General features: G+C 35.8%; 1 protein-coding gene across 1 annotated transcript; it reads left to right on the top strand.

Annotated features, from left to right (window-relative positions):
- Window positions 1-991: 991 nt before the first annotated feature.
- Window positions 992-15,023, top strand: LOC125833982 (RNA-binding protein 1-like). The gene is made up of 6 exons (XM_049513157.1): window positions 992-1,070; window positions 13,761-13,946; window positions 14,247-14,504; window positions 14,596-14,657; window positions 14,741-14,822; window positions 14,926-15,023. Exons 1-6 carry the CDS (start codon window positions 992-994, stop codon window positions 15,021-15,023), a joined length of 765 nt encoding a protein of 254 aa, XP_049369114.1.
- Window positions 15,024-16,524: the final 1,501 nt, after the last annotated feature.

Raw genomic sequence — 16,524 nt, 5'->3', positions numbered from 1 at the left:
TTGCACAGAGGTTTGACTTCGATTCCAGTTTTCTGGGTTTCGCAACGATAGATTTGGCGAAGAATTCGCAAGATTTCACCAGCCTCACGCTAGAAATCTCCTCTTCCTTCCTTCCCAAGCTTAGAGCAACTTTTCTGAGGTTTTTAGGGTGTTTTACGACTTATTTAGGTATTTTAGGAAGATGGATAAAATAGAATTTCTCGTAATTTACGTTATGCCTTGCTTATCCCGCCCTGGCGCCATCTTACCCCGCTATGACGCCACCGCCCTAGCGGCACCTGGCCTGCTCTGGCGGGACAAGGCACAGAAATTTCCCAAATTTTTGTCTCTCCTTATTAACGACGACTCAGATCGTTACATGCTGGTATAGCGGGCCAAGCCCATTATGATAGCTCTAACTATACGAGTTGGTATAATACTATGTTTCAAACATAGTACTTCTTGTTGTATCCTACTTAAACGTAATTCTATAAATATTTCCTTCTTGACCAAAAAGTGTGTAAAATCTATTTGTCCTGATTCAAGTGATACATTTTGCTTTTCGAGATCCAAATTTTATAAATTTTGATCAATTTGAACATTTGACGTAAGACAAATCACCACTTTTAATACTTTTCATATACAATTTCTGAATATCTATTTTTAATTGATCTAATTCAATCTAACCTCAAATAAAAGTTAAAATATAGCGTTCTTGTCAAACACAAATAAATAAATAAATATATTGAGATGTCTATTTGACTTACGTGGCAGATTACTATTGGGTGTACTATTATACAAATGATAGGCGTGACGCACACCAGATAAAGAACAATAAAGCCAAAGCTTCTCCCCCAATTTGTTTTCACAAATCCAAATCCCCAAATTAAGTATACAAGAGCTAGGGTTTTCTTCTAGATTTCTACTTTATTCTTTTCTCTCTCTGTTATGTATCAAATTCGTCTCCTTTTTGGATTGTGAATTGTTCTTTAAAGTGTAGAGAGAAGAAAAGATGGAGGATGCTTATTGGAATCATCAATCGCAACTTTCTCAATCTGCTGGATTGCTCAATCAACCGCACCCTGAATATGGTATGAACACGTTTTGTGTTTTTTTGGTAGCTTATATATTTTTTTATGAGGCGAAATGATTTATTTTCTTTATTATTGTTTGTGTCGCTTTGAAATTGAATTGTAATTATCACTTAAATTGCTAAAATTTATGGAATCCTGAAACCATTTTTAGTTTTTTCAGTCATTGAGAACTACATTTAGACATTTGAAATAGTTCCAATTGTAGACTGATGACTGATGAGATTTTGAAGAAAGAGAAATTCATTGAAAGTTAGATGAAAATATTTTTGTAGGATGTGTTAGTTTTTATGAATACTGGAAAGAGAGAAGCTAAGTTCAATTGAACAAAATAATAAATTCATTTTTTCACGTATAAGTCAGTGATTGATTTAGAATTATCATTAAGGAGGTTTGAAACTGTAAAGGTAGTGCCTAAAATTTATACTTGAAATCTCAAGGTGAATTTTGAACCCCCTTAACCATTGAACCAACCTCTACTCTTGTGTTTAGGGGAGTCAAAATCTATATATGTGCCTAAATTAAAATAATTACCATATATATATTCGGTAAACTTTTGCCGAGGGGATTTAGGTGAACACCCTCCCATCCCTAGATCCGCCCATGATGTAAATTTTTTGAATAGGTATGACAATAGGGTGGGTGAAGCCTTACCTTGCTACATATTCAACCCATCCTGCCCCGTTTGTTTACTTTTTTTTTTTTTTACCTTGCCCTACCCTACCCTATTTAGCCCTGCTTCACCTTGTTCAGTTTTTTTTACTTTTAAGTTTGTAGTTGTGCACTTTATTTCCCTACAAACCAAGCCATCTTACTTATTATCATCCAATGATTTGGGGGCATTGCAAATGTGGTATGTTATGAGATTTCATTTGTTCTTCTTACTTGATAAGAATTTGATACATTCTTTATTTCTTAATCAAACTTTCAAATTCAAAGTAATTAATTAGTGTCCAAAAAGAAATTTTAAACTACTATTGCTTGGAAGTTGTTTGAAATTTTTTGAATACACAATAAATCTAAAACATACCTCAATATGAAAAATATAAAAGATAACTCAACAAAAATCTAAAATCTAAAAATTTTCTGTCTCTAACTTCCAAATCAAATTCTTGCAACAATAGTACTCAACAATTTAGTCTTGGCTTAGCTTTCTTCTTTGTCATAGATACCTCAATGCCGCATGATCAATGTGAATCATGACTTTGGTGCCAAGAAAATAAGATCTAAACTTCTCAAACGCGAAGACTACAACAAGCAATTCTTGTTCAGTCACGATGTAGTTTCTTTGAGCAACATTTAGAGCTTTGCTTGTATAATGTATGGGATAAAGAATCTTCTCATGTATTTGCGCTAACACTACTCCAAGCGCCACTCCACTCGCATCGTACATGACTTCAAATGATTGTCCCAAATCCGATAAAATGATGATAGGTACAAAAATTAGCTTCTTTTTCAATCCCTCAAAAGCCTTTAAACAGGACTCATCAAAAACAAACGTCATCTCCTTCTCAAGAAACTTATGTAATGGGTGAGCAATCTTAGATAACTTTTTGATAAATATGCGATAAAAGTCAGCATATTCCAAAAATCTTTTAACACCCTTTACGAAGATAGGTGGGGGTAATTTTTCAATCACCTCAGTTTTAACTCGATCCACTTCAATGCATTTGGTTGAGATTCGATGACAAAAAATTATGTCTTCTTTCACCAAAAAAGTGATTATTTTCCCACTTTAGCACAAGATTGCATTCTTCACATCTTTTTACTAAATCACCTAAATGAGTCAAACAATCATCAAACGAGTCTCCTACAATAGAAAAATCATCCATGAAAATTTCAATGGTGTCTTTCACCATGTTTGAGAAGCTGGACATCATGCAACGTTGAAAAGTCACTGGTGCATTACACAACCCGAATGACATCCTCTTAAAAGCAAACGTCTCATATGGACAAGTGAAAGTCGTCTTAGGCTATAGAAATCTGATTGTAGCCTGAACACCTATAAAAAAAATAATATCTCATTTATCAGCAATATGATCTAACATCTGATTCATAAACAACATTCAAATAGTCTATGCATACTCTCCAACCAGTGACTGGCCTCATATGAATAAACTCATTCTTTGCATTTTGAACCACAATGATTCCTTCCTTTTTAGGCACACATTGAATATGACTTACCCATTTACTGTCAGCAATCGAATAAACTATCCAGCGTCTAACCACTTGATAATTTCCTTCTTGACGACTTCTTACATAGTAGATTTAGTATCCTTTGGTGCTCAATGCTCAATTTACAATCAGGAATGAGTGGATTTTTATGAGAACATATGCCCGATGAAATGTCTATGATGTAAACAATACTCTATCTGATCACCTTTTTGAAGTGTCTCAACATAAATGTCAAAGCTTCTACATGCCTTTCGATTAAATCTGTAGCAATGATAACTGACAAAATATTATTTTGACCCGAAAACACATACCTCAAGTGAGATGGGAGAGCTTTGAGTTCCAACTTCGGAGGTTCATCAATGGATGATTTTGTAGGCGGGGTCTCTGTATGCTTAAAATTCAAATCTAGTTTATTTGGTGCATAACTGAACTCTCCCAACCCATAAAGTGCATTTATCATCTGGTCATACTCCTCAATGTGTTGTCCATCAAAATTAATAACCACTCTCGCTAGCACTTTGAAGCCTAGTCTTTCTTCAATATACCTTTCAGATTGCCCAATAGTCAAGTTTACGACAAACACCACTTTGAGATCACTTTTGATGCTTCATCGACTGATAGATGTTGAAAGTTACATCTTCATTATTCAACCTGAACTTCATCCCTCATTTATCTATATCAAATAGAGCACGCCCGATTGCAAGAAATGGTCTTCCTAAGATGATGGACACTTCAAAATCAACCTCGGAGTACAAAATCACAAAGTCCCCAGGGAATATGAAAGCTTCAACCTTAACCAGAACATCATGAAGCACATCAATTGATTTTTTTACTGTGCAATCTGTCATAAGTAGCCCCATTGCATTCGATTTGGGGATTTCTAAACCCAACTTTCTGAACATTGATACATGCATTGAGTTTATGCTAGCACCAAAATCACATTGAGCTTTAGCAAAACGTAATGTGCCAATTCTACATGGAATTATGAAAGCTACTGGATTTTCCTTCTTCTACACGAACGATCTTATGGCTATGACACTATAATGTTGTAACTTATCAGTATCTTCAAAACTAGCATCCCTCTTCATAGTCATTAGATCCTTCATGAATTTTGTAAACCCGGCATTTGTTCTAGAGCTTCAATTAAATGGACGTTGATTGAGAGTTGCTTCAACATCAAGATGAACTTGTGATATTTACCTTTATCGATTTTCTTGACTTATCTTTGAGGAAAAATGAGATGAGGTCTAGGCATATGAATTAATTTTTGAGTGGCTTCATTTTTTACTTGAGTTGATCCTTTGGTTCCCCCCACATGTTCAACTTCAGTATCTTTGGGGTCCCTTGGACTTTCCACCTTTCTTGGAATATCCATGATTTATTTTCCTCCTCGTGTAGTGACTGTCATGCAATATCCATAATTCTTTGAATTTTGGACTGTATTACTCAAAAGTGTACCTTTCTATTATAGATTTAGGGATGAGAAAATCTGACCTTCAAGCATTTCAAGCCTTAATCCTCCACCTCCATTCCGTAGTGGAACATATGCACCACTCTTATATGTTTTGTTATTATCTTTCCTTACCTAATCACCTTCTCCATCTTAACCCTGATTACAGTTATTATACCCATTCCAGTTATAGTTATTATCACGATTGTAGTTCCTATCCCGATTATAGTAGTTGTCGTGAATGTATTGGCATTATCGATTGAAATTTTTCTCTCAATGTAGTTCCAAATTTGATTCCCTTGACCTTGGCATCAAGAATACTGATTGAAAGCTTAGGTGTTGATACGAAACTCCCGTCTAATCATTCATATATAAGTATCTTATTCATACCCATAATCATATTATGTTGGTGCTCTATTTGTGTAGTTGACTGCAATGACCTTTTCTGCACCGTGCCCTAAATTTCAACACAAAGCAGCCTCCATTCTTAATTATGCCATCTTTTGACGCATACCCTCAGTTTCTCGATTTAAGTTTGATTATCCTTTACTGCAAAAGTACTTCTTGAAGTTTCAGTACCTTTAGTAGACCATGTTTTATTTGTTATGGCAACCTCTTAAAGTTTCTCTGCAACTTACTTAAATGAGTTCCTATGAATGTGATCTTCCCGTAATAGTGTCCCTACTGCTTTTTCTTTGTTATCCAATGCTCTATAAAATATCTTCATAAGTGAATCATAATTTATTTTGTGGTTGGGTACACTTCTCAGGTAGCCTATAAATCATTCTCATGCAGCACTTATCAATTCTCCAGGTGTCTACTCAAAGTTGTTGATTTTATCCTTCAACCTCAATTTCTTTGATAACTAGTAGTATTTATCTATGTTGTCTGATGCATCTCAGTTCAAGTTGTGATTGAGTTGTATGTGATCTTAGATAGCCACATAGTTATATCTCCATTTAGTGATAATGGGAACACACGCAACCCGATGACATCCATATCAAAGTCTGTCATATCCACACTACTCTGAAAAATGTTGACAACTTGGCTAGGATGGGGATATGAGTCTTCGGATGACAGACCAACGAATAATCCTCTAGATATAAGCATTTGCATTAATCTGCTAGTGAAAACAAACTTTGTTCCAACTGACAGTGTAGGCAACACAATGACACCCGACGTCCCAATAATATTATGATCAACCCTGTAGTTGTTTTGCACACCACTTTGTGGTCTCTATCTAGTTGGAGGTTGATTTTTCACTATCGATTGGTTGTTTAGGTTATTTCATAGTACCTCTTCTCTGTGTGGAAGATTTTGATGCTCAATCTCTTGTTCCATTCTGGATCATTCTACATTCTCTGCTAGATTTTGATGCTCACCGGTGTTGTTCATAAGTTGAAGAGCTCTTTGAATTTCAAGATTGAACGACGTCAGGGGAATGCCTCGACACCAACTCAAATTCTTGCAATAATAGTACCCGACGAATCAATCTTAGCTTAGAATCCTTCTTTGCTATAAAATACCTTAATGCTGCACGATCAGTGTGAGCAATGATTTTGGTGCCAAACAAATAGAATGTAAACTTCTCAAACGTGAAGACTACAACAAGTAATTTTTGTTTAGTCACTGTGTAGTTTCTTTGAGCAACATTCAGAGCTTTGCTTGTATAATATATGTGATGAATAATCTTCTCACGTCTTTGCCTTAACACTAGTCAAACGCCTCTCTACTCGCATCGCACATAACTTCGAATGGTTGTCCCCAATCCAATAAAATCATGATAGGTACAAAAATTAGCTTCTCTTTCAGTCTCTCAAACACCTTTAGACATGCCTCATCGAAAATAAAATTTATCCCCTTCTCAAGCAACTTGCATAATGGGTGAGCAATCTTAGAGAAATCTTTGATAAATCTATGATAAAAGTTAGCATATCCCAGAAGCTTCTAACACCCTTCACAGAGATAGGTAGGGGAAAATTTTCAATCATCTTGATTTTAGCTCAATCAATTTCAATGCCTTTGTTGGTGATCCGATGGCCAAGAATTATTCTTTCTTTCACCATGAAGTGACACTTTTCCTAGTTTAACACAAAATTGCATTCTTCATATCTTTTTACTACATTACCTAGATGAGCCAAAAAATCATCAAACGAGTCTCCTACAATAGAAAAATCATCTATGAAAACTTCAATTATGTCTTCCACCATGTCTAAGAAGTTGGACATCACGCAATGTTGAAAAGTTACCGGTGCATTACACAACTTGAATGACATCCTCTTGAAAGCAAACGTCCCATATGGGCAAGTAAATGTGGTCTTCTCTTGATCTTCAGAGGCTATAGAAATCTGATTGTAGTTTGAATACCTATCTAAAAAAGTAAAAAATAGTATCATCATTTTACCAGCAAGACGATCTAACATTTGATCCATGAATAAAACGATCTTTCTCTGTCCATGCATTCAACTTGTGATAGTCTATGCATATTTTTCAACCACTGACTAACCTCATATGAATGAATTCATTTTTTTTGCGTTTGGAACCACAATGATTCCTCCTTTCTTAAGCACACATTGAAAAAATGGCTTACCTATTTACTGTCAGCAATTGGATAAACCACTCCAACATCTAACCACTTAATAATTTTCCTCTTGACGACTTCTTACATAGGTGGATTTAGTCTCCTTTGGTGCTCAATGCTCGATTTATAATCAGGCATGAGTTGAATTGTATGAGAACATATGCCCGGTGGAATGCCTATGATATCATTAATAGTCCATCCAATCACCCTCTTGAAGCGTCTCAACACAGATGTTAATGCCTCTACTTCCCATTCAGTTAAATCTGCAGTAATGATGACTGATAAAGTATTGTTTTGACCCAGAAACATATACCTTAGTGAAATGAGAGAGCTTTTAGTTCCAACTTCGGAGGTTCATTAATGGATGATTTTGTAGGCGGTGTCTCTCTATTCTTCATATCCAAATTTAGTTTCTTTGGTACATAACTAAACTTCCCCAACCCATCAAGTGTATTTACCATCTGGTCATACTCCTCAATGTATTCTCTATCGAATTTCATAATCACCACCACTAGCGCCTCAAGGCCTAGTCCTTATTCAATTGGCACTTTAAATTGTTTTTCAATAGTCAAATTTATGACGGAAACCACTTTGAGATCACTTTGATGCTTTATCGACTAACAAATATTGAAAGTTACCTCTTCAATATTCAACCCGAACTTCATCTGTCCTTTCTCTATATCAACCAGAGCACACCCATTTACAAAGAATGGTCTCCCTAAGATGACGAGTACTTCAAAATCAACCCCGCAGTCCAAAATCACAAAGTTCACAGGGAATGTGAAAGCTTTAACCTTAACTAGAACATCGTGAAGAAGACCAATCGATTTCTTTATAGCGAGATCTACCAAAAATAACCGCATTGCAGTCAGTTTGGGGGATCCTAAACCCAACTTTCTGAACACTGATAAAAGCATCAAGTTTATGCTAGCATCAAAATCACAGAGCTATAACAAAACGTAATGCGCCAATTGTACATGGAATTATGAAAGGTCCAGGATCCACTTTTTTCTACACGAATGATCTGAAGGCTATATATGGCAATATAGTGTAGCAACTCATCATCCCCTTAAAAACTACCAGCCCTCTTCTTAGTCACTAGATTCTTTATGAACTTTGCATAGCCCGACATTTGTTCTAGAGCTTCAATTAGAGAGACATTGACTGAGAATTTCTTTAGCATTAAGATGAACTTGCGATATTTACCTTCCTCAATTTTCTTGACTAATCTTTGAGAAAAGGGGGAAGAGGTCTAGGAATGGAAATTATCTTTTGGTTGGTTTCCTTTTCTTCCTCGAGTTGATCCTTTGGTTCCCCTACATGTTCAACTTCAGTATCTTTAGGTTCCTTTGAACTTTCCACCTTTATTGGCATAAGAATATCTATAGTTTGTTTTATACCTTGTGTAGTAACTGCCATGCAATACCTATTATTCTTTAGATTTTAAATTGTATTGCTCGAAAATGTATCTTTCTGTTATGGATTTAGGGATGAGGAAATCTGACCCAACTGTTGTTCGATCTGCTTAATGGATGTACAATGTGATTCTACTTTGTCAATCACTCTTGATAGATCATTGTGTAATTCCTTGAAGTTATTATCAGATGAGTCGAACTTTTTTTTATCATTGTGGCCATTATGTCTTTAAGTCTTGCAAACCCTAATCCTCTATCTTTATTCCTTGGTGAAACATATGCACCACTGTTGTTAGTTCTTGTTATTATCTTTCATTGCCTAATTACCTTCTCTATCTTGACCCCAATTTTTGTCATTGTACCTATTTCGATTGTAGTTGTTATCTCGATTGTAGTTTTTGTCCTGATTATAGTTGTTGTCGCGATTGTATTAGCCTTATTGATTGAAATTATTCTCTCGATTATAGTTTCAACCTTGATTCCATTAACCTTAGCGCCAAGAATAATGATTGGAAGCTTGACCGTTGGTCCGGAAACCTCCGTCTGATCATGCACATAGTAAGCATCTTCTTCATATCCATAATCATCCCTTGGCGGTGCTCTATTTTGGTAGTTGACTGCATTGACCTTTTCTGCACCATGCCCTAAATGTTTCAACACTAAGCCAACATCCGTTCTTAATTGTGCAACCTTTTGACGCATATCCTCAGCTGCATGGTTTGAGCGTTGGTTGGCCTTCACTGCAAAAGTACTCCTTGAAGTTTCAATACCTCTAGTAGACCATGTTTTATTTATTTTGCAACCTTTTCAAGTTTCTTCACAACTTACTCAAATGAGTTTATCATGAATGTTCCTCCCCTGATAGTGTCCATTGCTGCTTTTTCATTGTCATATAATGCTCTTCAGAATATCTCCATAAGTGACTCATCATCTAATTTGTGATTAGGTATACTTTTTAGGTAGCTTGTAAATCGTTCCCATGCAACACTTATCGACTCTCCAGGTGTCTACTCGAAGTTGTCGATTTTATCCTTCAACCTCTACTTCTTTGATAACTAGAAGTACTTATCAATGAATGCTTGATGCATCTCATTCTAAGTTGTGATTGAGTTGTATGAAAGCTCAGATAGTCACACAGTTACATCTCCAGTTACTGATAATGGGAACACACGCAACCCGATAACATCCATATCTAAGTTTGGCCTACCCACACTTCTTTGACAAACATTGACAACTTTGCTAAGATGGGCATATGGATCTTCAGGTGTAAGGCAATGAGCAATCTTTTAGTTGTAAGCATTTACATTAAGCTGCTAGTGACAACGAACTTTGATCCAATTGGCAGTGGAGGTAACACGATGACACCCGACGTCCCAATAGTATTATGATCAACCCTATAGTTGTTCCGCACACCACCTTGTGGTCTCTATATGGTTGAAGGTTGATTTCTCGCTATCAGTTGGTTGTTTTGGTTATTTCCTGGTACCTCTTCTCTGTATGGAAGATTTTTATGCTCAATTTCTTCTTCCAATCCTACTCGTTCTGCGTTCTCTGCTAGATTTTGATGCTTAATGGTGTTATTCATAAGTCGAAGAGCTTTTTGAATTTCAGGATTGAACGGAATCAAGAAAATGCCTTGTGATGCTTATCGTGACCCATTAACCTACGGTATGAGTGTCTACGATCGTCGATAGTATAGTAACCCAACTAAAGGTTGGGGTCGAGTCACAAGGGAGTGGTTTTGAGAATTGATAGAAAAATAAAATTAAGCTCTAACTAGTCATAGCTAAAGACATTAACGAACAAGGTAAATAAAGGGGGTGACACGAAAGTGTCAAATATTGATATGGGGGTTTTGTTACAAGCAGTGAAAACAGCAAAAATTAACAAGAAAATCAAGTATGGGGAAATATTCTTGGGGTGTGACCGCAATACAAGTTGAGATAAATAGTTGGGTATATGCTTTTGACAAGAAATTTGTAAGATAATAGTGACTAGGCTAAGCTTTAAATGAAAATAAGTTCCTTCTCAAGCAATTTACCCTGTTTCAAATGTGTTCCTCTCAGACACCCATTTGCCGCATGAAGGCCAGTCTACACCTTACCCCACTCACTCTCTCGAACTGAGTGTTAGGATATGGGACTAGGGCTCACCCTCTCCGGATGAACCTCATGTCGACCCACTCCTTAGGCCATCAGTCTAGTGGTCTTGGTTTCGCAACCTCCCTCTCGGGCAAGCCGAAAACACATGAGTGACTTTGTATTTGCAACTACAAACCCTTTAGATTAAACCACAACCACTAGGTGAAATCACCATTAAACTACATCTAACCTATCAACAAGCAAGACCCAACAATAATATCAACACATATTTGCTAAATCACACCCCAAGAATAGGGGGTTTTTAGCCACACATCAATAAATAACAAAATACACCTAAAATGATAGTAAAATCAAATGTCTATAAGAAATTAAACCTTAATTTAAGCAAATGAAGAAGAATAGAGAAGACCCACTTCCAACTTGGGGAAGATAAACTCCTTTCTTCAAGTTCCCAAAAACCCTCTCCAAAGTTGAGAGAAAATATCTAAAAAGTACTATTTTATTATGGAAATTAAAATAAAAGTTCGACACTTACAAATAATAATAAGTTCAGTATTTATAGACTTCAAAAAATAGCGCTGGCGGATCTTTCAGCGAAGTTAGTCGATGTCGCCGAATGACTTCGGCGACTCGCCCTTCGTTTGTCTCATCACCATTTTGTGCTTGCCTTCAGCACCTTCACATTCTGGACCATTGGGCGGTATAGTACTGCTTCGCGAAACTATTCGGCGGAGCGTCGACTGCTCTTTTCATCGCCTTTTTTATCCTTCTCCTTCAGTGCTTCGCGTACTGGAACAAAAGGGGGAGTAAACCCCTTCACGATGCTCGGGTTTTAGCTTCGTCATTCTTTTCAACCTTTTTGTTCCTTTTTGCGTCTAAGTATCCATGCTTTCACTAAAACTACAAATACCTGAAACTTAAGAGTTTTCATTAGATATTTAGACAAAATAAGCATTCGAGGACACTATTCTTATCAAAATAAAGCCCTAAATGAGTCCAATTTGTGGACTCATCACCTTGACTCGGCGTATTTGACATACACTATAACTTAACATGTATGAACAAAAACAAAAATAAAAATAAAAATGTAAATCAAGAAAAAATAACTAATAGTACAATTACACAATTAGTCTAATCTAAAATCCTTATTCCCCGATATCATTGCCAAAATTTAGTACGCCCAAATAACACCTTCAAAAGAAGTATAAAACAGTCGTTGTTCAAATAAAGAACCTAACAAAGGTTAGGATCGATCCCACGAAATATGAGGTCTAGACTTAGCTTATTTTTTTGTTAATTGTACTTTTAATTGAGTTATTTCCTTGATGGGGGAGGGGGTTAAGTGACAAAATATTAATTGAATGATTTTAAGTAACAAGTATCAAAGTAAGCAGAATTTTTATTTGAAAGAATCAACAGAAGATGAAACTAGGGTATTTGTTTTCCCTACAAGTCCTTAACTCAGTAAACCTTATAGTAGTAACCTTGTATAGAGTTTAGCAGGCAAGATTGGTAAGTTAGATATCACCTAAATGGTTGGTCCCACAAATAAGTGAATTTCACCACGCAACTTAGCTTGTCTATGAATGTGTGCTTTACTAACCCTTACCCTTGACCCTAGATTAGCTATCCTTTGGTCCGTTCAAGATATTAGATGGGGGTTGGTAGCCTCTAATCTCCGTTGTATAGTCTATTTTCCCATTCATTATCCCCTTGGTCTGACGAGTAGGAATTCTAACACGGGCCTCCATTAAAAAACAATCAAAGTGAAGAGAAAAACAATGTATGCATGAATACTATTCAATAATTACTAGTTATTAGGTATACTTTGTTAGTTCCTCATGGTTCCCATAATCCTAGTTGTGGAATTAGCTACTCATGCTTGGGTGATCACAATTCATTGTAATTTGGTTAAGATAAATCATGAAGTTATAATTAGAATAGTTGAATTCCATATAAACCAAATGATTCAAGAATTAAATGTAAAAGTGGTTCACAAGTTAATTCTCAACCACAAAAATCTGAACCCTCGAAAATAAATATAGGATAAGTATTTATAAACATCTAATCCAAAATAAAATAAACTAGGGAAACTAAGGAAAAACAGGATTCGACAACAGTTCCTACGACCCACTATCTACAGACCGTAGGTCCTCCTACGGGTCGTGGAGTCCATCTGTGGAAGCAGTCTTCATATCACATCCTCATGATCCTTTCTAGTCCTACGGTCAGTAGACCATTGTACGGTCCAGTTTGCTCGCTTCTAGTCCAAATACTGGAACTCAATTCTCTGATGTCTTCTACGGGCCTGGATCTACAGCTTGTAGAAAGTCCTACAGCTCGTAGTCCTCTGTCGTAGCTCCACACTTGTCTTCAAACTATGTTGATCCTTTCTACGAGTTCCTCTTATGGTTTGTAGAAGTTTCTACGACTCATACATTGACTCGTGGAATCCCAAAAACAGTTGCTAACACTGTATCTTCAATCTCTGCTGCCAAAACCTATTTTCCTGCAATATAAAGACAAAATACCATCAAATCTACTAACAAATCCTCAAAAGACATTCAGAACTCCAAGTTTAAAGAATTACAAGTACCATAAATTCATGGTACATCACCTTACTCCAGTCCAGTTGGAGATAGATAGATTGAAAACATCAAAGTGTCTAGTGGTTGTCTTATCATGTCTTCTGGTAATAAGTCTCCTTTTATGTAGTTTCTCTGTGCATGTATTGAAACACAAAAACATCAGGAGACTTGGAGGTTTGTAGAGCATTATCTTGAAAATGGTAAGATTTGGCTCTTCAAAAGTTAGGTTAATCAATTACTTAATCTTTATGGCCAAATTAATCATGGTTTTATTAACTTTTAGAATTAGAAAGGACATGTCTTGAGTTTTGACCAATTTACAGTTATAGTTACATTCTGCATTCACTTTGTTATCTGTTTTGACCATATTTCTTTGCAGTACCAGAAATGCCACAATCTGGAATGCCATCAGCTGATGAAGTGCATCATTACTTAGGAAGGAATGATGATGGTATAGGACCTCAAGCAGTGAACACACAATCAATTGGATTAGCAGATGATGTTGGTGTACCTAGAGTAATGGACACACAGTCAATCGGATCAGCATATGATCGTTATCTCCAGAGTTTGGTAATCACTGAAGCTGAAAATGCTCCTACATTTTTCCGTAGGCCAAAGCTAGCCAAAGCAGGTGGTGGTGGTAGTAAACCTGCCCTTGGTGTTCGTGATCCCCTTTCATTGGCTCGTGGGCCAGAGCTAGCCAGAGCAGGTGGTGGTGGTAGTATACCTGCCCTTGGTGTTCGTGATCCCCTTTCATTGGCTCGTGGGCCAGAGCTAGCCAGAGCAGGTGGTGGTGGTAGTATACCTGCCCTTGGTGTTCGTGATCCCCTTTCATTGCCTCGTGGGTCAGAGCTAGCCAGAGCAGGTGGTGGTGGTAGTATACCTGCCCTTGGTGTTCGTGATCCCCTTTCATTGGCTCGTGGGCCAAAGCTAGCCAGAGCTGGTGGTGGTGGTAGTATACCTGCCCTTGGTATTCGTGATCCCCTTCCATCGGCTCGTGGGCCAAAGCTAGCACCAAATAGAAGAAGGAGGCCTCGTGAAACACTAACTCTCCCTCCTGGTGCTTCTAACACCCTCTTCATAGAGGGACTTCCTTCAGACAGCACCAGAAGAGAAGTAGCTCGTATCCTTTGAGATGGCATTGAATGAATCATTATTAATTTTTGAATATATATATATATCTGTTGCTTGTTCCCTAACTACACTTAAAAAAGATATTTTTCGTCCTTTTATAGGCTACAAAGAAGTGAGACTTGTTAAAAGGGACTCAAAATATGTAAGTTGATGTTTATGCCTTTCTATTAGTATAGTAAGTATATATATGTGTTTTGATTAAAAAAAAAAAACTTCATTTTGCAGCCTGCTGAAGATCCTCTTATCCTTGGGTTTGTGGATTTCATAAATCCAGAGTGTGCTGCTACTGCCTTGCGTGCATTGCAAGGTGATTTTCCACTGTCTCGACTTATAAAGAAATTGATATCGCTAATATTTTACGTTATTAACTAATCTTACAAGTGGTCTGATCTGCTGTTGAATTTTGTCAGGTTACATAATGGATGAAGATGGCATTCATTCTACCTACTTGAGGTTGCAGTTCTCCAAGTTTCCAGATCGGAGATTTGGTGGTCGTGGGAAGCGATAAATAATATCCACCTGCTTCTTATTTATGTACTGCTCCGTTTGAATTTACTTATTTATTATGTACTGTTACTGGAAACTGCAATTATACAATTGGCTCAACAGTGGGCGCGCGCTAGCCATGGTTACAGTAATATGCATTCTATTGGTTTTTGAAGCGGAGTTTCCGCTTCAACAGACAGTGAAACTTAGTTTCTGAGACTGTACAACTTGAGTTTTATGTTCTTCTAAAACTTGGATTATGCTATGATTTAAGGTTTGCAAGTTTTCTTTTGTTGTGTATTTGTTAAGCGTTATCCTAGAAATGTTTTTTTTGCTGGTGTAATTGGAATTTTTGTAATATGGAAGTTAATTAAGTGTGGCAAATGGGGTAGTTTGGGTTGATTTAAAGTGAGTTGAATCAATAGATTGGTTATTTCTGTCTTCTGCACAAGTTGGGGCTAAAATGGGTGAGAATGTTTGGATCAGTTTATTTTAAGTGTTCTTACGTCAAAATAGTTTTAAAGCATTTTTGTAGAGTTCGTATAGATTAAAAATGTGCGTATACCCACTTGTTTTTAATTAATCTCAAAAGACAAAATAAGCTAGAACCCATACAGTAGAAATCTTAACTTGTGATTTTTGTCTTACTAGTTCTTGGACACGTGTGTTCCATATTAATTACTATAAAATTTTCAAAATATATTATACTAAAAATATGTATATATGAGCAACTGAATATCTAAATTAAAGGAAAAAACTAAAACTCAAAATAATGAACAATGAGCCTATCCATATTACTTGATTCTTAAATGCAATATTATTAGATATTATGTGAACTTACAATGAACAACTAAATTTAATTAGTAAGTAAATTTTTAGACCCTACATTTTGAGTATATTCATTTTTCTATTATTCCTTCACTAGTGAATATAGCCACGCTTCGCGCGGTTATAAGTTTATTAGTGAATAAATAAATATTTCTTTTATAATTTAATCTAGATAAAAATAGAAAATTATAAATATAAATATAAATCTTTCAGTTGGAACTCATGGATTGATTAGTTATAATTTCTAAAACATTACACCTTATTTGAATGATTGAAGAAATGAAGTGAAGAAGATTATATTGAAATCCTAAATATACATAAACTTGATATACCAGCTAAATTATTACTCATTCAATATTAATAATCTCTATCATACGTGATTTCTTTTTTTTTAAACCTCATAATTATATAAGAAATTTTAATATTGAGTATGTTAAGAAAGTTTTATTTATAGAAAAAATAAAGAGAAGAAAATAGCAAAAAAAATTAATAGATTGATGAGAGGCATTTAAGGAAATGAAATAAATAGCAATAATAAGAAAAAACATATCTTTTATTTGAAAGAAAACGTAAGAAAAAGAAAAGAGAGAAAAACTTGAAGGAATGAAATAAATGTTAATAATTAATGAAGAAAGAAATATATTATTTTTACAATTTCTTTGATCATTTTTTTTAAAAAAAAGTTCGAAATTCTG

Source organism: Solanum verrucosum, unplaced genomic scaffold, assembly GCF_900185275.1.
Source record: "Solanum verrucosum unplaced genomic scaffold, falcon-dt-bn FXZP01000108.1, whole genome shotgun sequence".
NCBI classification, from domain to species: domain Eukaryota; kingdom Viridiplantae; phylum Streptophyta; class Magnoliopsida; order Solanales; family Solanaceae; genus Solanum; species Solanum verrucosum.
The sequence above is the reverse complement of the archived record's forward strand: the minus strand, read 5'-3'. Positions and strand labels throughout refer to the sequence as shown.